Source organism: Amblyomma mixtum, chromosome 5 (genome assembly GCF_055824585.1).
Source record: "Amblyomma mixtum isolate Tamu chromosome 5, ASM5582458v1, whole genome shotgun sequence".
In the NCBI taxonomy this organism is placed as follows: domain Eukaryota; kingdom Metazoa; phylum Arthropoda; class Arachnida; order Ixodida; family Ixodidae; genus Amblyomma; species Amblyomma mixtum.
Window position 1 is genome coordinate 178229321 of NC_143016.1, and position 24269 is coordinate 178253589.

General features: G+C 46.3%; 1 protein-coding gene across 2 annotated transcripts in view; it reads right to left on the reverse strand.

The window, feature by feature from the left end:
* The window catches only part of LOC149344914 (proteasome adapter and scaffold protein ECM29), a 141409-nt gene that overhangs the window by 96694 nt on the left and 20446 nt on the right, over nt 1-24269 (reverse strand). For both annotated transcript variants that reach the window (XM_089546404.1, XM_089546403.1), the window contains exons 5-11: nt 21762-21803; nt 13306-13378; nt 9951-10073; nt 6205-6293; nt 5049-5136; nt 3075-3191; nt 2270-2505 (exon numbers count right to left, since the gene is read on the reverse strand). In XM_089546404.1, coding sequence (XP_089402530.1) covers nt 2270-2505; nt 3075-3191; nt 5049-5136; nt 6205-6293; nt 9951-10073; nt 13306-13378; nt 21762-21803 — 768 coding nt within the window. The remainder of the gene's footprint in view (nt 1-2269; nt 2506-3074; nt 3192-5048; nt 5137-6204; nt 6294-9950; nt 10074-13305; nt 13379-21761; nt 21804-24269) is intronic.

Genomic DNA, 24269 nt, shown 5'->3' on the forward strand with positions numbered 1-24269 from the left:
GTTAATCCTGTGTTACTGCAATGTCCAGTGCACAAATGAAAGCAAATTAAAGGGACTCTTGAAAGATTTTGATGGTCATATTCTAGCGAAACAGATCTGTAGTGGTGGTCTTTGTGAGTATTTGAGTCGAATTTAAATCTTAGCCTGGACCCTATAATTCACAAATAATTTTGAAATTGTTGCTCTCGCAGCCGATTAGGGCAACACTTCACCGGGCGTCCTTAGCCGCTTCTACCCCAATGACGGCAGTGGGCAATCTGGGCGAGCCTTCTCACTGGGCGTCCCTGGGTGGCATGGCATGGATGGGGCTAGATGGGACGCGGAGGGGTGCAGTCCCAACCAATTTCCTTTCTTTTTTTTTGCCACATGGAGGTGTATGAGTTGAGGGGGGAGAGGAGGAGCATCTTGAAACGCCGATACCTTCCGTGTTTATGAGGCTACTTGAGTGCATACTGTAACCCCCCGAACAACAGGGGACGAATAAGGAAACAGACAATAAGGAGCGTGGATTCAAGCACGGACCACAAACTAGCCCACTTTTCCCTGTTATACAATGAAGCTAGCTTGAAAACTTTTACGGTGCAGTGATGAGTCAGGGTGTCAGGCAGGGAGACATGATTTCGCCAATGCTATTAGCCACCTGTTTACAGCAGGTGTTCCGAGGCCTGGATGGAGAACAATTGGGGATAGGAGTTCATGAAGAATACCTGAGTAATCTGCAATTCACTGATGACATTGTCTTGCTAAGTCACTCAGGACATGAAGTGCAAAGCATGATCAATGAGTTAGATAGGCAGAGCAGAACGGTGGGGCTAAAAATTAACATGCAGAAAACCAAAGTAATGTTCAACAATGTTGCAAGGCAACAGCAGTTCGCAATTGGTAGCCAGGTGCTGGAAGTAGTAAGGGAATATGTCTATATAGGGCAGGTAGCGGCTGTTAGCATCCGGATCATAGGAAGGAAATTACTAGAAGAATAAAAATGGGGTGGAGCCCATAAGGCAGGTTCTCACAGGTCATGAATGGCAGTTAACCAAACCTCCTCAAAAGAAGAGTCTTCAACAGCTGTGTCTTAGTGGTACTCACCTATGGGGCAGAAACGAGGGGGCTAACAAAGAGAATTCAGCTTAAGTTAACGTCAACACAGCGAGCTATGGAAAGAAAAATGACAAGTGTAACGTTAAGAGATTGGAAGAGGGCGGAGTGGGTGAGGGAACAAACACGAGTTAATGACATCTTAGTTGAAATCAAGAGGAAGAAATGGGGTTGGACAGGGCATGTAATGCGAAGGCAAGATAACCGCTGTTCCTTAAGGGTAACGGAGTGGATTCCAAGAGAAGGCAAGCGTAGCAGGGGGCGGCAGAAAGTTAGGTGGGCGGATGAGATTAAGAAGTTTGCGGGGATACGGTGGCCACAACTGGCAAAGGACAGGGTTAATTGAAGAGACATGGGAGAGGCCTTTGCCCTTCAGTGGATGTGTCAGGTTGATGATGATGGTGAGTTAGTTGAGTGATGAAATAGCAATCACTCATGACTCAGCAAATATCATTTTAAACGAGTGCTGCCACGTAGCCTCATGGCTGGTGCCCAGTACTGTTTCCAGGGTAATGAGCACCTTTTCAGTCCCTTGCTCAGTGGCCACAGCTCCAGTGGTGTCTACACTTTTGTTTCAAAAGGCAGAACGCGTATTTAAAAGTACTAGAACGAAAATTTTCTTTCAGCTACCTCTTGACTGTCCTTCCACAGAGTTACTAGTGTTCACTTTGTCAAAAACAAAAGGCTTTTATCTTAGCAGCCTGATGAGGGAACAGAGCCACTAGAAACGACACCTTTATGAAAGTGCTCCAAGTTTTAGGAGGCTGTAGCCACGAAGCTCCAAGGCCAGCAATGCAGGAAAAGGGTCCCGCTACTCAGAAAACAGTTCCAATGATCCTACTGCCTTGAGGAGTAGGGCTACTTGGGCCAGTTGGTGCATGATTTAAAGAATGAGAAATGGCCTATAAAAACAGGATGGCAGAAGATGTGCATGTGTGTCTTCTGCCGTGCTGTTTTTGCACACCAACCCTGCTGGCAGCCATCTCCGCTGCAAAGCTGGGGATGGGGATAGAGGCTAACAAAGAGGGTTCAGCTTTACTTTTAAGGACAACGCAGCGAGCTATGGGAAGGAAAATGATAGGTGTAACGTTAAGAGATCGGAAGAGGGCGGAGTGGTTGAGGGAACAAACGTGGGTTAGTGACATGCTCCTTTCAGCGGCGTCCAAGTGCCCACCTGTCCCCAGCGGCCATGAGCAGCAGGTATCGGGCAGCCGCGTGGTCGGCCGGGTAGACCTGGGCTGCGTATCCCAGGGCAGCCCGGCGCACGGTGGGGCTGGGTGCGGCCGCATGCGAGGACACCAGGGCCAGCAGCAGCTGCTGGGTGGGCCCATCCGCGTGGGAGGCAAAGGCGGGGGCCAGGGCCAGCAGGGCCTCCTGCAGGGCCAGGCGGCCCTCACTGCCTTCCGCCTCCTGCACACATTACGCCCCGGCAGCAGCAGATTAAAGGCAATCTGCAGAACCCCTCATTGTGCCAGCTTCTCCACAATGTCCCCAGCATCATTGCTTGGACTATATCAGTTGCTGCTGATGGCTTGGCATCCGGTAATAGGGCTGCTTCCTAATTATGTTGGCTTAGAAAAGGAACACATTAGCACTTCCTCCTTCAATCACCCAAGAACACTGTAAGAGTTTATTGTCAATGATACATTTCATGTATCACATTTCCCAGTGTATAAGTCGCTGTTTTTTCTGAATTTTCTGAATTTTTCTGAAATCTTAAGACCGTTAAGTTAGGTTGTAGAGCAGGTTTATAAACAACCGATCCAGTTTATTGCAGCATCGTGTCTCCTATGGGGTCCTTTTTTCCGGCATCTAAAGAAAGCCCGCAAAATATCAAAAAATACCACGTGACTGCGCTCGAGCACTACCAAATTGCCGTGCCCTCAACGGCGCTTCAAGCAAACGGAGCGTGCATGAATTAATGAGGGTCAAATCAATGATCAGAGGAATAAAGGCCCTTGTGGCTAGGGTGGCCCTACCTTGGTAAGGCCTTCGAAGAGGGCCTGCGCCAGGCTCAGGTCAGCAGACACCAGGCGGGGCAGCCGGCGGCTCAAGTGGCCCAGGGCAGCACAGGCCAGCACCCGCACACGCAGCTCCTGTCGGGGACAAAGGGACTGCACTGCATGCACAACACACGTGCCCTAGCCCACAGTCATTACTCAGAACAGGCGCAGCTTGACGAGACGTGAGGAGACAAACTCCATTGCAGAAGTTCTGTTGCCTTCACTGCTTTCCCCCAGTCTGGCTCTTTCTGAATGCAAGCACACTTCCATTATTTTCAACTTTCTTTCCACAGGTTAACTAAGTTACATGCAAGTTAACTAGGTTACAGCCTAGCCTCGTCACCTGGTGACGAGACTAGGCTGTTTGGCCACCCTGATCTCGACAACAGCCAATGCATCTCTCAGCATTCCTGCCGCCAAGATATTTTTTTCTTTTTGTGGGCAATAGGTCTCAATCTGGTCACACTTTCTGCACAAGTTCACAAAAGTGCCGTGCCAGTGCAGGGCCAGTTCTTGCGGCGCGAGTGTAGCCCGACACTAGCACTCTTGGTGCAGCGGCCAAATCAAGTGTAAAAGTGCAGAAACGTTCGTCTGCTACGGTCACGTGTGAGTGTCAGTCGCATGGTTCCACATGTGCATGGGACTGCACTAGTTCTACTGAACGCTGCACATTTGTCCGAAGTGGTGCACCTCATGGAAGCAGCCATGAAACTTGTCGATTCCAAAGCCGACGAATTTGACTCTGCCCTTTTATTTCCAAATTGTGTGGTGCAAAGTGGTGCAGGCCGACCACCACCGAGCCAACACGCGTACTTCACTGAAGAGGTAACAACAAAATACTTTGACTCTGAATTTATTAAGGGGTCACTCAAACGGTCATGCAAGAACTTGGACAATTTTCGTGCATGGTTCAAACTGTTGCTGTTCTATCTGAAAAGTGCCTGCAGTTGTGCACAAATTACAGAAAAAAAAAGTGCACTCCACAAGTGGCATTCACTGTCAGTGGATGGTGGTGACGGCCTGGTAGTGACTGCCAAGAGACTGACTGGCAGGTGAAGGCATAGGCTGAATGACAGGCGAAGGCGTGGCCTGGTTGCAGGCCTGACAAAGTGAAGGTGCTGATGATGGGTCACATCGAGTCATCACAAACATAGCGATTACCCATGTATTTAAGATCAACAGCACTCACCTTCTGTCTCTTACACAAGTCTTCCACCATGCTGCATGCAATAATAATGATCTTTATATGCACACGACTTAAGAAATGGTATGTGAAGCAACGTGCGAGGCTGACAGCGAGGTGAAAACCCATACGCAGTGCGCCTGCCGGCAAGTCACTTGCACGGGCAGAGGCACACACAATGTATTTCTGCTTAGTGAGGGCACGTCACAAATGCCACACCCAGCACGGATGTGCGGATGTCTTAGTGCCGTTTACAAAAACAGACATGGCCATGGAGCCGTCTGCCTGCTATGGAGTCTAACAAGAACCTTGCACTACTTGCACGAGAAGGGAACTCACGGGTGGGGAGGCTATTGCAGAAGTGCAGGTGGCGCTGGCTGCCCTGACAAATCGAGTGGATGAGTGCTGCACCACCTGAATTGGTGCAGCTAAATCGAGGGGACCTAATAAACAGCTCGCTGCTTGCCCAAGCCTTTGCGGCCAACCGGGATGGGGCAGCAGCCGGCTACTTCAGCTAGCCCGTGAAGAGCAGAGCAGACACAGAGTTCCACGGCAATGGCCGGGAGGAGGCTTGAGTGGGTTCTGCTTACGGCCCAAGGAGCCGGAAAGTACCAGTGTGGAAGCTCTGTACGTCAGAGTCCAGGTGACCTACAACCACTTGCAAGCCAGCAGCGGCACAGAAGTGCATGGATCCTGCCTCTCGTTTGTGGCAACACTTTCAGGCAAATGCAGCTCACAAGGCAGAGCAGCTCTGGTTTTCTCCTCACCGTTGTCGCCTCCGGGGCAGGCAGGGCCAGCTGCAGCAAACAGGTCACCAGCTGGTGCCCCACCAGGCTCAGCTTCTCCACGGGGTTGCTGCAGGCCAGGAATGATGCTGTCACAACTGGGGCATGACAGTCACACCACCGTGCACCCCACACCAGCAATAACCCAGCAGCAGGCAACAATCTAACCTGAATCGACTGCGTTTAGTGCACCAGCACTAAAGCCCCCAGTCTCAGGTTTCGCCAACGTTTGTACGACGCCTCTGGCAGGTGGCAGCCTGCCCACCGGGTTGTGGCTAACCTGTCACCATGCTTTACAGCCAGATACTTTGTGGCAAAACATTCAGTGGGGTTTCGAACCATCAAAACCATAAATGAATCAGCTTCACTGGCCACTGCATTGGAGAACTACGTCATCGCCATGGTCGAACATCCCACGCGTTTAACTGCCAGTCTCTCACGTGCTGCGCTTTGAACGTTGTCCTCAACTTGCATCCATGTGCAATGGATCCAGAACACACCGCTATTGCACTGCCCTCTTACATAGAGCCTCAAGCCGAAACCAAGTGAAAACCAAAGTGCAAGTGCATCTAATTCGCATTTGGCCTAACCATCCTAAACTGTCCGTCTTTTATTTTATTTTTTCATAATCTTCAAAGAGTGTACCATGTCAAGGTGTGCAGTGCTTATGCATCTGTCGATAACCTGAGTGATGGCGTGAATGAGGTAAAATGCCGCACCAGTCAGTCACGTCACGCATACAGACCACTGCTGCATGCGTGTCACACTTGTGTGTCACCCCTTGTGGGACATGTGCTGTACGATGTCAGTGCACGTCAAAGAACCCCAGGTGGTCGAAATTATTCCGGAGCTCTTCACTATGGCGTCCCTCATAGCCTGAGTTGCTTTGGGACGTTAAACCCCAACAAACGAACGAACGAATGAACGAACTTGTAGGATGAAAGCCCTCTCTCTTCCGCACTAATGCAAGTCAGGCCAAACTGAACATGGCAGCTGACAGACGTTGATGCATGCGTTGACACAGCATTCCTGGCCCTGGCAGGGTGGCCTCACACAAGCACATACACACTGCGTAGCCCCCCCCCCCCCCCCCCCCCCTCCGTTTCCAGTAAAGACCCAGCATGCATAGCCCACTCACTTGTTGCACATGACCTGGATAAACTCGAGGGCCGTGCCCTTGAGTTTGGCATTGCTGTTGGCTGTGCTGTTCAGGGTGTCGAAGGTCACCTGCAGCGAGGTCACACAGGCAGACATCGAGCACACCACAGGGGAAATGCAACACGACCATTCGCAACAAGCCTCACACTAGAGACCACACAGGCCAGCCAGCCTTCAAGAGTCCTAAATCGGAGGGTTTCGGGGTAGCACAAGTCCCACCTAGAGGGCGAATAATGCCCAATGTCAGTACTGCGCACAACTTATTTATCGCAGATAATAATGTTTCATAGATTGGAGTGAACTCACAACATCAGAATTTTTCGAGAGCACTAAATTTCACAAATCAGAGATGATAGGCCCTTTAGCTTTACTTTCACACAAATTATTCACAAGACCAATTTTTTACAAAATATAAGTGAATCGTGAAAAACATGAAAATTTGGTCTTTGCGAAAATTAATCCGTTCACAGTTTACAACAACTGAATGTGCCCGCATAAACACTTCACAATAGTTCCTGTGTTTGCTCGAGCTCCAGTGTCAGAGGAAGGAGCAGAGAACGCAAGACCACCTGATATGACAGTTTACTGAGGAAATGTTTGCAGGCTAGCCATGAGGTCTGACCAGCCACTAAGACCTTATCTGATGGAACACAAAAGTGTGAATGAACACAGAAAAGCAAACAGCAGGAGGTTACCTGTGCAATTTTTATTTCTGCTTGTTCACTAATTTCGAGGCAGGCATGGACAAAAAAAAAAACATTTTAAGTAAAGTATGCACCAATCAAACTTTGGTTTTACTTCACTTCATCCCATATTTCACCATATCAGTGCTCCTCAAACTAAGGCCAGACTGTAGCAATGCTATGCCAGAGCAATGTAATGCAGCACTATGCTACGGCTCATGCATGACGGAAGCCGCAACATGGGTACAGCAATGGGGACACACATTGTTGCACGTACGAGGCACTCACTTTGAGGAAGATCAATATTTTCCCCCGCTCATGGTTTCCACAGGCCGCATGCCCCCTCAAGCACTCTGCTGCTGCCGGTTAGTACAACTGAGCCAAAACAACTCAGCACAGAAATGTTCCACAGATAAGATCCACAAACTGTGACTAATGTCCAGGTAAATTTATCCAGCAACAATACCAGTTTGTGACCAAGCATTTAAAATGTACAAACCAGCGTTTTCATGGCTACCAAAAGTGTGCCCGTGATGTTGTGGCTACCGTGGCTCCAGCGAATGACAGCGTGTGGTGGCCTGCTAACATCACGGGACTAGTGACATCTATTGTCATGATTTTAGTTTCAAAATCGGTCACTACGAGCACACCAATCAGCCCGCGAATTTTAAAAAACACGGTTTTCAAAAATCCATAATAAATTGCCGGCTCAGTTCCGAAGACTCATACCTGGAGTAAATGCTTCTTAGCATCATTTCTAAGTATTGAAAACATTTACAAGCGACTTTTAATTCACTGCATAGTCCCTTTAATGTTTGTTCTTGCTGAAAACCATTGGCAAGTGGCTTAATCACTTTGTGACATGAGAAGCAACCAGGTTTATCTCGAATGATCGCAGCAGCGCAGATGGGCTTCTACATTACTCGAGATTGTCATAGTTAACTTTGCACCTTATCTCGAACATTCTTTGCCAGCTTTAAATTCAGCATAGTCGAGAGAAGCAGGGATTCTGTTCTTTGATGACCACACAGCACGTTTGTTGCCACCGAGCTGTTCAGTTCTTTGTTAACATAAGTCGGCCTAATACAGAGTTCCTTCTGGAAGCCTTTCACTGTCTTCTCTCCCCCTAATTGCAGGACTGCTGCCGCCACTATGTTGTGGTAATATATTGCTGATTTTAAATGTAAAGGTTGCTGACAGATTTGTCTGATGCTGAAATTTTGGATATGACTGATACTCCAGACTTGAATGGCACCGAGTTACGTATCCGAGAGTCAATATATAATTCGTTGCTGAAATTTCGGACACATCAAAACTCATGCCGCAGTTTCCCCAACCTTACTCGCACGACATACGGCCATGTAAATGCGTTGCACACGCGTGATCTTGCACTCGTACCACTGCTGGAGGAGGCTATGGCCCAAGTTTTCCGTTACACGAAAATTGAAAAACGTCTGCGAAGGCACTACACACACACACCAGCAGTGACACGCAGCACGCCACCGTGCACCAGTCGGAGAACACGGTATCCGCAATTTCTGGAATGGGACCTTGCGTAGACCGACCTCTGAATGAAGCCGTGTCATCAGCACAAGGCATGAGATGCGAGCATGATGCAGCTTGGGTGCATATGGCTTGCACCACCATTCGCGCCCATGCGCAAAAGCATGAAATGCACCTATCCATGAAGAGCAGGTTTAAATGAAGCACTCCTGACCTTTTGTCTAAACATTCGAAAAGAAAACAAAGAAAGACAGTGGAAGCGTACCCTTACGGTTGTAAGCGCAAGAAAATGGCAGTGCTTTTCAAAGCTAAAACTGTGCACTTGCTACGAAAAACTTCGCGGTCCCGGCTTTCTTATCGTGGCACCAATAACTGATGTTTCACCTACAATCTAATCTCAGCTGTTAAAGGGTGTAAACAATGAGGTATCGCCGGCTTTGAAGTTGGTTTTCAGTGAAACAGCAACTACAAAAGCCAACGAAAAGGTTGTATTCTTATCTTTTTTTTTGTCATCTTCATCTTTCAAGCCTTTCGTGCGGTGAGTGCATCGCAATATGAGCTGTAGCATTTGCTTTCGCATCTGGGCTTTGTCCCACATCACGTGCGCTCATCAGCAACATGCCGAACAGTGCAGCCGCCAAAGGCACAGTTTGTGGATGCAGCTGTCAAGCTGTGTGGACGACACGTGTCAGAATTCAGTGCAGTGCAATCGTGCAGAAGGGGCACAGTGTGCATAAGGCCAACGACTGTTTCTTCCAGCAGCTTATTATCCTGGATTGTCGAACTTCGAAATACTTCAAAAATATTTCAGGTTTTTGAATACTGATTTTTGAAACGTTCAAATATTCGCACAACCCTACTGGGAACCAGATTAATGGTGCACAAAACTGGACTGCTTCTCTGTCTTTTCATGGACTGTCAGTCAGCAGCAGAACTGCACAACTTGCTGATCCTGCACACTTCTTCAGGGGTGTATTGTCATTTCTTAGTCAAGCTGCATATTTCTTTTTCCTTTCACGTACACGATTATCTTGCCTTCGCATTACATGCCCTGCCAAAGCCCATTTCTTCCTCTTGATTTCAACTAGGGTGTCATTAACCCGCGTTTGTTCTCTCACCCACTCCGGCCTGTTCCGATCTCTTAACGCTACACCCATCATTTTTCTTTCCATAGCTCGCTGCGTTGACCTTAACTTAAGCTGAACCCTCTTTGTTAGCCTCCACGTTTCTGCCCCATAGGTGAGTACCGGTAGGATACAGCTGTTGTATACTTTTCTGGTCCTTAAGGGTAACGGAGTGGATTCCAGGAGAAAGCAAGCGTAGCAGGGGATGGCAGGAAGTTAGGTGGGCGGATGAGATTAAGAAGTTTGCGGGGATACAGTGGCGGCAACTGACAAAGGACAGGGTTAACTGGAGAGACATGGGAGAGGCCTTTGCCCTGCAGTGGGCGTAGTCAGGCTGATGATGATGACACGATTAGCAGCCCAGCAACGACACCCTGTGACCCATCCCAGCACAGGTGAAAACATGGAGGGCGCACCATCAGGGCCAGCGGAAGCATGGAGGCAGCCCGACTGGACTTGGCCAGGCACGGCAGGACCTTGAGCCGGATGCGGGTGTCGGCCGGGGTGCGCCGCTGTTCGGGCGACACTGCCGACACACCCTGCAAACACCCAAGAGATTCAGGCGGCCACACACGGACACACGAAAACAAAGATACAGTTCTTCCCAGCACAAGTGCTGACCACACAAATGCAAGATCACACACTGGCTCAGGCATTCACTTTTCTCTGAACCCAATGGTGCGATTCAGATAAAGCTCCCAATGCACCCACAAAAGTCTAGCATAAGCGCATTAACAATTTGGCTGTTTGTGGCAATGCCACCATGTGACACAAGCACCATTTCAATGAAAAAAATCCTTCACAAGGAGACCATAAAAAAAAAGCAGCATCCATACTCCATCTCATAAGCCATTTGCAGGACAGTGGACTATGGCTACATGAGCCAATCAAAACAGCGTGTGCTGCAAAAAGTGTTCCCCAGTTCCCATCATCCCACAACTGGTGGCGCCATCACTGAGAAGGAAAGAGCACCAGAGTCCAGCTGCTGCATGCAGGACACTCGGCCAATTTAGCGGACGCCATGCTTGCAAATGGCAGCGCAGCACTTTGCACGTGGGAGCACTGTGTACAAAGGATGCAGGAGGCTGGCACCTGACCGAACGAGCTGCCAGTGTGGAGCTTGTAATTGGAGCAGTGGGGCCAGTGCGGAAGCACAAGGCTGAATGTTTGTCTGTACACACACAATTTACCGGCACTGAAAAGATACCGCTGGCTCCTGAATAAACAGCTCAGTGATCAAGCGATACTGCTCGTAAGAATGGTCTGTGATAGCCTCAGTCCCGTTATTTTTAGAAGCTATGGCACTACAGCGTAGAACAACAAAAGAGCTTTCTCACGCACCATTTTGACGCGCAATTCCGCTCCTCATTTTTTGGCGCCAGCTTTATTTACCTTTCAATTTGCTGGTGAGTTATTTGCAACTGTCAAAAGCTTTATGAGGGGAACTGGGATTGCATGCTGATCTGGACACCCAGTGCAGATTAATGGCTTTGCACATTATTTTGGACATGCATTACAAGTTAGCATGTCATCTGCTACATCAATAAACGGTAGCATTTGCCCTTTTCACTTGGGTTTTATACCAGAGAAAAAAAATTAAAAAAAAAACACATGGGCTTGGTGCTCAATGACGTGCCTTGTTTTTATCGCTGAAACCACACCAGGTAGCGCACTCTGGTGTGCTTTTAGCGATAAAAAGGCGTGTGCCAATGAGTATGAATGACTAAGCAGGCTATTGACAGACTGTTTTTATTTTATTTTATTAAGCTTTTTGTCAGGAATAAAACCCAGGTGCAGAGGGCGTAATCCCCACAGCCTGTTCAGCATTACCTCCTAGCAGGCAAGCGATCAGTGCAGGTGAACACTGTTTTCAAAGAACAGCTTGCAAACCAACAGACAGAATGCTGCCAGAACTTATCCATAGAGCAGGACCTTTCTTGCCCATCAGCACTGCAGCCAACACGCAACAGCAGCGAACTGTGCGCACTGCCCTGCCTCACGGGCATGTGGATGGTATGTGGATCTTGCTATTGGTCGCCTTGCGTGTACACGCAGTCTTTGTTTTGTTTTGTTTGCTTTTCGTCTTTTTTTTCATGTTTATTTTTATTCTTTTTTGTTTGTTTCTATTTTTTGTTTACTTTTTCTTTTCTTTCTTCTAGCTGTTATATTTTCATTTTTTACTTGTCTGGTTATTTTTAATTTCACTCGTTCTTTTTCTTTGCTTCTTTACCGGCCTTTTTGTCATTTACTTGATCCTCTTTTCTATTTCCCCTTTTTTATGTACCCCTTCTGCTTTCTTAAGCCCATTAACTCCTTTTTGTTTGCTTGTTTTCTTTTCTCCTTGCTTTCTTTTCCTGTCTCTTCTTCCTTCCTACAGATCCCTGCACCTTCCCTCCTCCTGGCCGCCTGAGAGCCTGTCTGAAGAATCTGGGCACGCTGGACCCATCCCTGTTTCATGTTCATTTCGTCCTTCTTAATTCTTAATCCTTCAGGGGCGTCTCGCCCTAAAAATCGGCCATCATTTGTGCCTTTTTTTTCCCCCTTGTAATTGGTTTTTGTAACTGTCTCTTGGACATTGCCCCTTTTCTTTTATTTTCAGTTGTTTTGCCTGCGATAACCTCTGGCTGGGTATGGGCTTCCTCTAACTTTTTTTTATTTTATTTTATTTCTCGAGAGTTGTACAATAAAGGGTTGTACATGGAAAAAGGAAACAGTTGAGGAGAGGCCATTGCGCCACATTTTTTGAAGCCGGATATGAGGAATCCCCCGCCTAGTTGGCTGCCATGATGGTAGAAGTTAAACAATTATACAAAAAGATGGAATGCAGTCACAGTCATGGAAGTGGCAAAAGAAGGTAAGAAGACACCCCATTCCGCAACACATTTTTGCATCCTCCGCAGGTGGCCATTGCCTTGACTGCCCAGCATTCGTTCACCCACACGAAACAGGGGTGTGAAGAACAGCACCTCTGCAGAGTTCAGCCACACTGTTTGCATGCCATGTGTCTCACACACGACCTGCTTTATCTCACTGATGCTGCACGGTGGCAGAATACTCACTCCGCTTCTCCTTGGCATGTCAAGCTGGGGGAACTTGCCTGCCTTAACTTGCCTGCTTGATATCGCAACTTAGTATCGCAATTAATATCGTAAAGGGACGCTCAAAGGGACGCTCAAACCTGATACACTGATAAATGGTCCCTTTCACACACGACAATAATTTTTGGTAAACAACCACTTGAATACCTCACATCTCACCTGAACAGCTACGAATCCAACCAGCCTAGCATGCAAACCTCCTGCGACATGATTTGAAACTGTATTTTTCAAACAGAGTTTCATAATTTCTCATTATTCTGATGTGTATGTGCATTTTTTTTGCTGTTCTTGTTATTATTTCCTGCCAGTGTGTGACACACACTAAATTGTGAGCTCGCGTGTGACATGCCTCCGTGCCATGTATTTATTCATTTTTTACACATGGTTTTCGTAAAAGTCATCGTCATTCTCAAGCTATTTTTCTTAGCTTTTGGCCTACGGCCTACTCTGAGTATGTTTGCATCTGAAAAAAGCTCTACATTACATGACAACTCTGTACTGCCTGCTGCATCACTGAGCTCTTCCCAGGAACCTTTGCAGTGTTTCCTCTCACCTGACACCTTCAGTCTGATGAACTTCTGACACAGCAGTGAATGGGACTGATAGTTTTTGAAAGAAACGTAGAGTCAGCAGCACAACACCGAGACAATGAGAAGCAAAATGAATCACTCACAGGGGGCAAACTGCTGCCCAGGTAGAGACTGTACAGGCCCTTAACCAGCGATTCATCGTTCCAATCGATGGCACTGCAAGCAAAAGAAGACAGTGCTCAAGTTGTAACTGCACAACCCGCACATGCACAACTCCAAGCAATATGCAGCGTGACTGCCCCCTATAGCCACTTCCCAGATTGGATAGATGGATAAGGCGGAACCCTTTCAAAGGACAAAACACTCAATTTTAAGCACCCAATTTTTTTTTGCTGCAGCAGAAAGCGTGCTGTCTAAGGTGCTCGATTCTGCAGCAGTTTTGTTAGAAATGTTGTTTAGGTTTATTAGTTTGGCTTATTAGGGTTAAACGTCCCAAAGCGACTAAGGCTATGAGGGACACCGTAGTGAAGGGCTCCAGAAACTTCGACCACCTGGGGTTCTTTAACATGCACTGACATCGCAGAGTACATGGGCCTCTGAAATTTCGCCTTCATCGAAATTCGGCCGCCGTGGCCGGAATCAAACCCACGTCTTTCGGATCAACAGCCCAGCACCATAACCACTGAGCCACCGCGGCAGGGTTTAGAAACGTTGCAGACAGCTATACTCCATTTCATACATCAGGTGCAACACTGTAAAAGCTAGCACTCTTTTTGCACTGCCTGCATCCATAACCAAAAAGTATTGCACTCCTTGTAGAGAGCGAAATATTGTAAACGCTTTGCCTGCAGGCTTACTACATGGCACGTTTACCATCAGCTTGATTAAATAATACCAATTGTAACCTGCTGCTCCTTTGCAAGACTGCTGAACATTATTTTGGTTTTCTGCATGTTTATTTTAAGACCTACCATTCTGCTCTGTCTAACTCACTGGATCCTGCTTTGCAGCTCATCTCCGGAGTGACTTAGCAAGGCAATGTAATCAGCGAATCCCAAATTACTCAGGTATTCTCCATTAACTTTTAACCCCAACTTTTCTCAATCTAGGCCGCGGAACACCTCCTGTAAACAGGCGGTGCATAGCATTGGCAAGATCGTGTCTCCCCGCCTGACACCTTTCCTTATTGGAATTGTATTGCTGACTTTATGGATGACTATTGTAACTGTGCAGCCATCATAGATATCTTCCAATATTTTCACATAACACTCTTCTACACCCTGATTCCGCAATGCCTGCATGACTGCTGAGGTTTCTACTGAGTCGGATGTTTTCTCGTAATCAATGAAAACTAAATACAGCAGTCGGTTATATTCCACGTATTTCTCTATCACCTGATTGATAGTGTGAATATGGTCTATTGTCGAGTATCGTTTACGAAAAACTTGCCCGGTCATTCGGCTGATTGAAGTCTGTTTGCGATTTCTTAAGTAAATACCTTGTAGGCAGCAGACAGCAAGCTGATGAGTTGGTAATTTTTCAAGCCCTTTACATTTCCTTTCTTATGAATTAAGATAATGTTAGCGTTCTTCCAAGCTTCTGGTACGCTCAAGGTCACAAGGCATTGCGTATACAGGGTGGCTAGTTTTTCTAGCATAATCTCCCCTCCTGAAAAGCGAAAAGCGCTGAAAAGCGATGTTTTTCTTTGAAACTGGCTGGCAACTCCTGGCATATTGCTGTCTGGCATCTCAAATAAAATACATTTCCCCTCATCATACGCTCCACAGCGCCCCGGCTTGCACAAAACACCGAGTGGGGAATCGGCATTCGTGTTGTCATCTCCATCGCTTTCATCTGGATTGCATCGGCAGTGACAGTGAAGCCCCTGCATCGTTCGCTGCAAACAAACTCCCAGACTTCTTCAATTTGCGCATGTCGGCCCTTGTGCAGTACCGTGAACTTGTTGCGTGTCACAGCACCTTCAATAATTTGGCTCTGCTGCTCCCTCCACCTGATGATGCCAGATCGGTACACACCGCATTCCGTGGCAGAACTGTGGTGGCCATTATCTTTGGCAAACGCAATTACAGTTCGCTTGAACTTCAAGCTGTGCGCGGCCCTCTTCAAATTCATTCTGATTTCCATTAGGGCTGTCGAACGACCGACACCAAACACGCCGGTACCAGGCCCACATGACAACATGCTGATTGAGTAACTGGGGTCGCTTTCGGCCGGTTTTTGCGTTCTGTGCCACCTTCTGTCATGTAGTGTCGAAATGCAGCAACACAAGAAGGAAACCACACCACCTCGGGACTCCGACAGCTCCGGCTCAACAACAGAGTGAGCAAGTGCACTTGGCAGCCTTGGCTACGCACTCTTGCTTGCAAAAAAGGGGGTGCTTAGATTCGCATGCCCTTTTTTTGAAATTTTTTTGTTAAAATAGTGCGGGGAGAGGGGTGGGGGGCTTGCTACTTGGAATTGGGAAAATGCAGTAAAAGCTGTTGCCACATGTTGCCATTATCTTCTGTAAAGTGTGTTTTATTATTGCTTCTTTTACCTGTTACTTTATATCCATGGACTTTTTTAATGCATCTGTTTCATTGATTTTGCTTCATTTCATTTATTTGCACCCTCAGGACTTTCACACTACAGAGAGGGTGGGGCATTGAAGCAGAATAATAATAATAATAATAATAATAATAATAATAATAATAATAATAATAATAATAATAATAATAATAATAATAGTAGTAGTAGTAGTAAAGCACACTGTTCAACTAGCAGGTGGTCATACATTTATCCACAATCTGGAAGTTCGCAACTTGAACACAGTTTACATTATTGACTGCGAGCGGCAGGGGAATCCATAAACACCCGAATTTTGGCCACCTCGGACCACCATTTTTTTTGGTGCATGGACCCTATGGGTAGTTTCGCAACTGGTAATATCAAAGAGCTCTACTGTCAAGTGCGGTATGGCTACTAAGCAAGGCATTGAAAAGAAAAGGGGGATTGGGGGCACTTCACCGCTCGGAACTCGGTCATGATTTCGCCCCTTCTTACGCAGGCTTTTATTCTACTCTGCATCACCGCACCGCCTCCCTGCTTCAACAAACCCCCCCGGATTCTTCGACTTCATCGACTTACCTTGGTACCCTTCCGTCACCGACCACGAAGAACTTGAAACCTGCCTTGCACCGCCGTTCCCGCCCCCTGTCAAGTATAACGCCTGGCAACCTGGTGGAACTATCAGCGCGGGAGATACGCATCGACTAGAAAAGACGCATCTGCTCTGGAGCCACTTGGGGCACTTCACCGCTCGGAACTCGGTCATGATTTCGCCCCTTCTTACGCAGGTTAGTTACCTGCCGTCCTCGGCATCCTTCCGTTCAAATGACCCGTTCTTACTCGTGGTGTCGTGCCCCCCTGAAATGCTTGATTGTGTTCGCCGGATACTGCGCCTTTCATGTTTCCACTACTTTAATGCATTCCTTGTCTTTTTGATGCTCGTCCAGTCAGGTGATATTGAACTTAATCCTGGGCCCTCTGTATCATTAGAGTCTATTTCTGAAGCATTCGCTCGCCTCGAACAAACTCACGCCACAATAATTGCTGAGTTGTCAGCTATTCGCGGTGCCCAGTCTAACATACTAGAATCTGTGAAACATCTGTCTCTGCGTGTCGATGATTTGGAAAGAAATGTTAAGAACGATCACTCGAGTAGCCCCTGCCCACACAATAACACAAGCCAGAACAGTACTAAACTTTCGTTTGAAATCAAACAGCTCGCCGAAAAATGTGATGACGCGGAGAACCGCCTTCGAAGGTCGAACCTTATCTTTTTTGGAATTTCGGATGTAAAAGATGAAACGTGGGCGCGATCTGAAGAGCATGTCGTTTCCTTCTGCAGCGAGAAACTGGGTGTGTCAATTGATCCTGCTGACATTGAGCGTGCGCACCGAATGGGACGTTACATGGAAGCAAAGAATCGCCCCATTATTGTAAAATTTGCGCGTTTCAAAACCAAATCAATAATTCTTTCAGCTACATCTCAGCTTAAAAACTCGGAGTTTAATGTTCGCGAAGATTATTCAGCCCGTGTTAGGTTGGCCCGGAAAAAACTTTTTGAGTATGCTCAGCAAACTAACGCTTCGTTCAAGATCCGTTTCAACAAGCTTGTTATTGGTAGCAAGCAGTACGTGTACAATGACACAACCGATTCTGTAACACAGCTGTCGTCGCCATAGCCATCATCACCACCTCCTTTCCGCCGTCTACGTGCCAGTCCTCATCAATCGTCATTAGCAAACAGAGATGCACGGGCTTCTAAGAAAATGACCCTATTATTGACAAATATCCGCAGTTACCTCCCAAAGAAAGAAGCAGTAGGATCCCTTCTTGAAGATAGCACTGCGGATATTGCTATTTTTACCGAATCTTGGCTGACTTCAGATATCGAGGACACAGAGCTTCTTTCCGAAACGAAATCTTTTATTGCTTACAGGCGCGACAGAGAGGGAAGAAGGGGTGGTGGTGTCCTTGTTCTCACGAAATCTGAATTGCATACATCTCCCGTCCATGTTAGTTCCTCCCACGAGATACTTTGCGTTAAACTATCCCTACCTACCTGTACAAATATTATTGTTGCATGTTATCGGGCTCCTAATTGCGACTCCTCCTTTCTTACCGACCTTCACTCCGTCCTACTTGATCTGCACTCCCGCTTTGTTCATGCCAACTTCCTACTTTGTGGAGACTTTAACTTTCCCGATATTGACTGGGAAACCTTGTCAGCACCCTCCGGTCCGTCGAACAATTTTATTGACTTAGTGCTCACGTTTAACTTTACCCAGACAGTTAAAGTGCCTACTCGTGGTGACAACATTCTCGATCTTGTTCTCGCTTCTAAACCTGAGTTAATTGAGTCTTTAACAAGCATCACCGGTCTAAGCGATCACGAGGTGCTTGTATTCAATTTTGCCGTTCCCATCCACACCAAGCAGCGCTCCTTAAAGTACATTCGCGACTACAGTAAAGCAGATTTTCGCGCTATGAACTTCGAGTTAGAAACTTTTTTCCACCTTTTCCACCAAACCGCATCCTCTAGATCAGTAGAACAAAACTGGTTGCTCTACAAGAACAAAATCTTATCCCTTATCGAAACACATGTCCCTCTTATCTGCATACGTGGTGATTGTAGCAAGCCCTGGTATAGCAATGCCTTACGACAGTTAGCAAACAAAAAGAAGCGCCTCTATCGTGCGGCCAAGCATACGAATTCAGTTGAAAAATGGGAAATATATGGCAGGTGCCTACATGAATACATTACCTTACTACGGCGTTCTAAAAAGAAATTTTTTCACGAAGATCTTGGAAACATAATGCGCGTCAACCCGAAAAAATTCTGAAATCTGGTCACTCCTTGCAAAAACCGTACTCAAAACATTTCGTTGATTAACCAAGACGGCTTACATGTCCCTGAGAATGAGCGCGCAGATGTCATGAATTCATATTTTTCCTCCGTGTTCACGCATGAACCTGCTCTCCATATTCCCTCAATACCTGCCACTAGTTTTTCCCAAATGCCACCAGCTTTTATAACCCATGAGGGCATCACTAAACTCATCGACAACCTTAAAGTGTCAAGCGCCCCTGGGCCAGACAACATAACTGCAAAAATATTAAAGGGAACTGTGAGCATTTCTAGCCGTATTTTGCAAATTATTTTTCAGCAGTCGGTTTCAAATGGTGAAATACCAAATGACTGGAAAACTAGCAAAGTAACTCCAGTATTTAAGGCAGGCAACCGATCCGACCCTTCTAAATACCGCCCAATTTCATTAACATCCATTCCATGCAAGCTACTGGAGCACATATTATATTCGCAGATCGCATCACACCTCGACAATAACGCTTTCTTTTATGAAAAACAGCACGGTTTTAGGTCAGGCCATTCTTGCGAGTCTCAGCTCTTCGAATTCACTACAGACCTTCACTTAAACTTAGATTCTTCTTTTCAAACCGACGTCATTTACCTGGATTTCTCCAAAGCCTTCGATCGCGTTCCACACCGGCGTTCAATGACAAAACTCTCCTGCCTCCACATCGACCCTTTAATCCTGTCATGGATCGACTGCTTTCTCCGCGACCGCTCACAATATACAATAATAGGCAACCATAGATCGTCAAATACCACAGTCCTCTCTGGTGTCCCTCAGGGATCGGTGCTAGGACCACTCCTTTTTCTCATATTTATAAATGATCTTCCCAATGCCGTATCATCTCGTATCCGCCTCTTCGCAGACAATTGTGTCCTCTACCGCCGCATATCTACTCCCGATGATCAGACTCTGCTTCAACGCGACTTAAACCTCATAGAAACCTGGTGTACATTATGGCTCATGCAACTGAACATTTCGAAATGCAAATTCATGCATGTATCGAGAAAGCGAAATAACCTCAGCTATCAGTATTCATTAAGTTCCACACCACTCTCCGAAACAGAATCATACAGGTATCTTGGAATCATCATAAACAACAAACTAACCTGGTGTGAGCACATTGCAAAAATTTGTACAGACGCTTCCAAAATGCTTGGGTTTATCAGACGATCCCTTGCTTTTTCACCCCATTCTGTCCGACAGCTCGCCTACGTAACATTCATCCGTTCCAAACTCGAATATGCCTCGGCGATCTGGAATCCCCATCAAAAATATCTAATCGATCAGCTTGAAGCCATCCAAAATCGCGCGGCCCGTTTTATCACATCGCAGTACGGCAGACAGCACAGTGTAACTCTTATCAAGGCATCCCTTGATCTGCAACCCCTGGCACTCCGGCGTAAAATTTCACAGCTCTGTTTGTTTCACAAATTGTACTACACCTTCCCACAGCTAAGAAACTCTGTATTGCACCCGCCGCTTCGCACCTCACGACGACTTTTTAACTCTTTAAGTCTGCAGCGCATTCACGGCTCCACAAACTCATTTAATAGATCTTTTTTACCTAGCTCCATTACACTGTGGAATGACTTACCCGATTTCGTAGTTATTGAAACAGAACCCATTAAATTCAGGCAGTTATTATCATCACATTTCAAGGGCTGAGTTATTTTGTCGTGTTTTTGAGTGTGTGCATGTGTTTTTTTTGTTTTTTTTTCTTATCTCAAGTTGTTCTTGAGCTGCTGTGTCTTTCTCATGTTAATATTTTGATAATGTTAATGTTGACCATGTACCCTGTACTTTGTATTTCTTGTTGATTTTACTGACCACTGATTATGTAACGACCTTTCCCCCCCCCTTATGTAATGCCCTAAGCCAAGGGCCCTTAAGGGTAAATAAATGATGATGATGATGATTACAGCACACTGCACAGGTCCTTAAACAAAAATGTTCAGCCAGTCTCAGCGCTGCACAACTGCACAATGGTGGAACAGTAGTGATGCAAAACTATCGGAAAATTGACTATCGATAGTATCAATAGTTTTTTTTAAACTATTGATAGCGTAAAAAAACTATCGATAGTGCTATTATCGATAGACTATCGATAGTACGGTTGGTTTGTTTGTTTGTTTATTGGGGTTTAACGTCCCAAAGCGACTCAGGCTATGAGAGACGCCGTAGTGGAGGACTCCGGAAATTTCAACCACCTGGGGTTCTTTAACATGCACTGACACCGCACAGTACACGGGCCTCTAGAATTTCTCCTCCAAAGAAATTCAACCGCCGCGGCCGGGATCGAACCCACGTCTTTCGGGTCAACAGCCGAGCACCATAACCGCTGAACCACAGCGGCGGCCATATCGATAGTACTACTGATAGTAATATATATACCATCACCTCCATAATACACTCGGGAAACCAAGTTTAGAATGCAGTGGGTATGCGTGGCTGATTTTATAGAATCGATAGTACTATATATAACAAGCAGTATCGATACGACTATTGATAGTACTATCAATAGAACTATCGAAAGTACTATCGATAGTAATAGAACTATCAGAAGTACTGTCGATAGTACTATTGATACTACTATCAAAAGTACTAACTATCCATAGTACTATCAATAGCGTGCTATCGCTAGCACTATCGATAGTCTTTTTTACCATCGATGGTTCAATAGTGACTCAACTATCGATAGTATCAATAGTACTATCGATAGTTTTGCATCACTATGGAACAGCCATTTTTCACTGCAGCAAACATAGCCTCCATGAATGGTTTAAAAAGGCAGCACAAAGTGTCGACACGGTTCCTGTGAGAGCAGAACGCAGTCCGAGCCCTTTGCCGTGATGTCAATCGTTCAGCAGCGTAGGAAAGCCAATGCAAAGGCTTCTGACAAGGGTCCACACCCCACGGACCGAGTGGGCAATGCTACACAACAGCAATCTCTCCAGTCTGGGCCATGCTGAGCTGCTGACTAAGTGTATTCCAAGCCTCCAAACAGTTCGCATCACCAGTTCCAGCAGCACTCAAGCCTCGCTCTGATGATCCCAGGCATGCACGCACACCTCCTCCCCCCCCGCGCGGCATGAACAGTGAAATAAAAGCGTCTGAAGGAAGCATGCACAAAAGAAAATACCCCAGAGGGAAATACTCACACTGACAGAGTCTTCATGCTCATCTCAGCAGCACTGGCAACACTGCACAAAGAGTAGGATCAGAGCATGTCTCACTCTGGGAACTTGGGTGATGGCTTTGGCAAATAAAAAATGCTATGCCCAGCTCCACAGGATGCACAAGCTACGATGCACAAGCCTACCCAAACAGTTTCCCCACGGGTTCTCAAACTGGAAGTGATTTTTTGGTTTCCCAGAGTGCCTAGATCCATGCGTACCTCAAACGAAGCCTTTCCTCTTTCCTACTGCATTTTCAATAATCATACAGCAGATGCTTATAGCAGGCTGTCTCAATATACACCAGCAAGTCATTATTTGATTGAATTTGGGCATTTTTTTGAGGGACCAAGCATCTTTACGCTCCATTTTGCATGCGTTAAAGGGCAACTGCAGCATTTTTTTCCACCTCATTGGATTTTACTGAAACATCCACATTATGTTATCCGCAGTTTTCTAGTCCTTTGTGCCAAATTTTACAGTAAAGCAGTGTTTTGTTGCAGCACGAGTGAATTTTAAAATTTCGAATTTCATGGCCTCAATCTGGGATATTCCTACAGGCAACCTTGCCTGTGTGACATCACTGGACGCATGGCCGTCAACATTTGCTCTGCATTTGCTGAAGGACAAAATTTCAAACTTGTTTGTTTGTTTGTTTGTTTGTTTGTTTATTGGGGTTTAACGTCCCAAAGCGACTAAGGCTATGAGAGACGCCGTAGTGGAGGGCTCCAGAAATTTCGACCACCTGGGGTTCTTTATCGTGCACTGACATCGCACAGTACACGGGCCTCTAGAATTTCGCCTCCATCGAAATTCAGCCGCCACGGCCAGGATCGAACCCACGTCTTTCGGGCCAGCAGCTGAGCGCCGTAACCACTGAGCCACCGCGGCAACATTTCAAGCTTGCCTTTGGTCATTCCAGACAGATAACGACCCAAGCTCTCTCTCAATCTCCAGTATAGCCAATCAATGTGGATATGACAAGTTTTGTGACAGTATCTGCAACCTTATAGGTTGGTCTATGGTGATGTCAATGGTTGGTTAAAACCTAGTTTTGTTTCCTGGTTTTCACTCTTTTAGAATACTTCTACTCGGTATTTTGAAAAACAGTTTTTTGTACTGGAGAGAGGGCACTCCAGGGAGTGCAATTATCAACTTATAATGTTCAAAAAAACACTGGAGTTGGCCTTTAAAGAGGAAGGCAGGAAGCCGAAGGCACATGGGAACCCTCAGCACCTTTTGAAAGACATTGGGATTCCCCAAGACTAAAGAGATTGAGAACCCCTTCCTTACACGCTCACTTCACACATGGATTTCTCTCAATCAATGTGCACCACAACAGTTCAGTGCACTTTGGCCTGGAGGCAGCAGAAAAATCAACCAACTTTTTTTTTTTGTCTCTCTAGCTGTTTTGCAGCAAGCTTGGAAAAAATGCTTGGCAGCCAATGATATATACTCCACTGGAGTTCTGCAGTGAGCAATAAAAATTTTAATTTCACACGAAGCACCTAAAAAACCTCCCTGGTTTTCTTACAGCCAGTTTTATGGCCAGGTTTTCGCAAAAGAGAATACAACAACGACAAAAAGAAACACTTAAAAAAAAAAGTAGTTGTGTCCATCGCATACATCTTAATGATGCACCGAGTGCTGCTGCATTAGTGAAGTTTATAAAACCTCGTCAGCATGAACCTGCTGTTGTTACAATTGATAGTTTCATTGAATTTGCTACTCAGCCACCACAGAAACCAACCTATTTTCTGACCACTTCGTCTGAACAGGCATACCTGCTTTCGGGCTAATGTTAACCATTTTTTTACCCTGTATTCTGCACAAGGTCAAAGCATGTTGCTGACTAGCAGTGTTGCTGGCACTGTACGGTGGCAAAAAAATAGTTTCTCTAGGTTCACATACAGTCGACTGCCATGGAATAAACTGCAACAGTCAACTGCGCGTGTGAAACCATTACAAACAGTTATCATAATGTGTCATGGAAAGTAAGAGCTGGCTTTTGTCACTACTTATTCAAAACACAGTTTTAGTCTACACTCGGAGGTTCTCAAAGTAGCTTCCGCAGGGTGCATTTGTGGGCTTGCTGAGCACCCACACTTGCCTCTCCCCCCCTTTAAAGGTGAATTCACATGCCGGACCAATCACCTGCCGACTAGGCGTTACGTGACGTCCCATTTCTGCTCCGTGAAACCAGCGCCTGGCTTGCATTTGGAGAAAAGCTGCACACGTCTAGTCTGCTTTATCACCACTCCTCTGAACTTTGTCTCTGCAGGTGGCAATAAGTGAATTAGGCATGTGCGCGGTCTTTCACCATGCTACATTTACCAACACCATGGGCCAGGCGCGAATCTTACCGAGCGGAAGTGGGATGTCGTGTGAATTCAGCTCCATTGGCATGAAGACCAGGAATTTCTCTTGTTTTCTTGCGAGGAAGCATCCCTTCAATTTTTATTTCCTCTCGTTTGCCCCAGGAGTGCCTCGTGG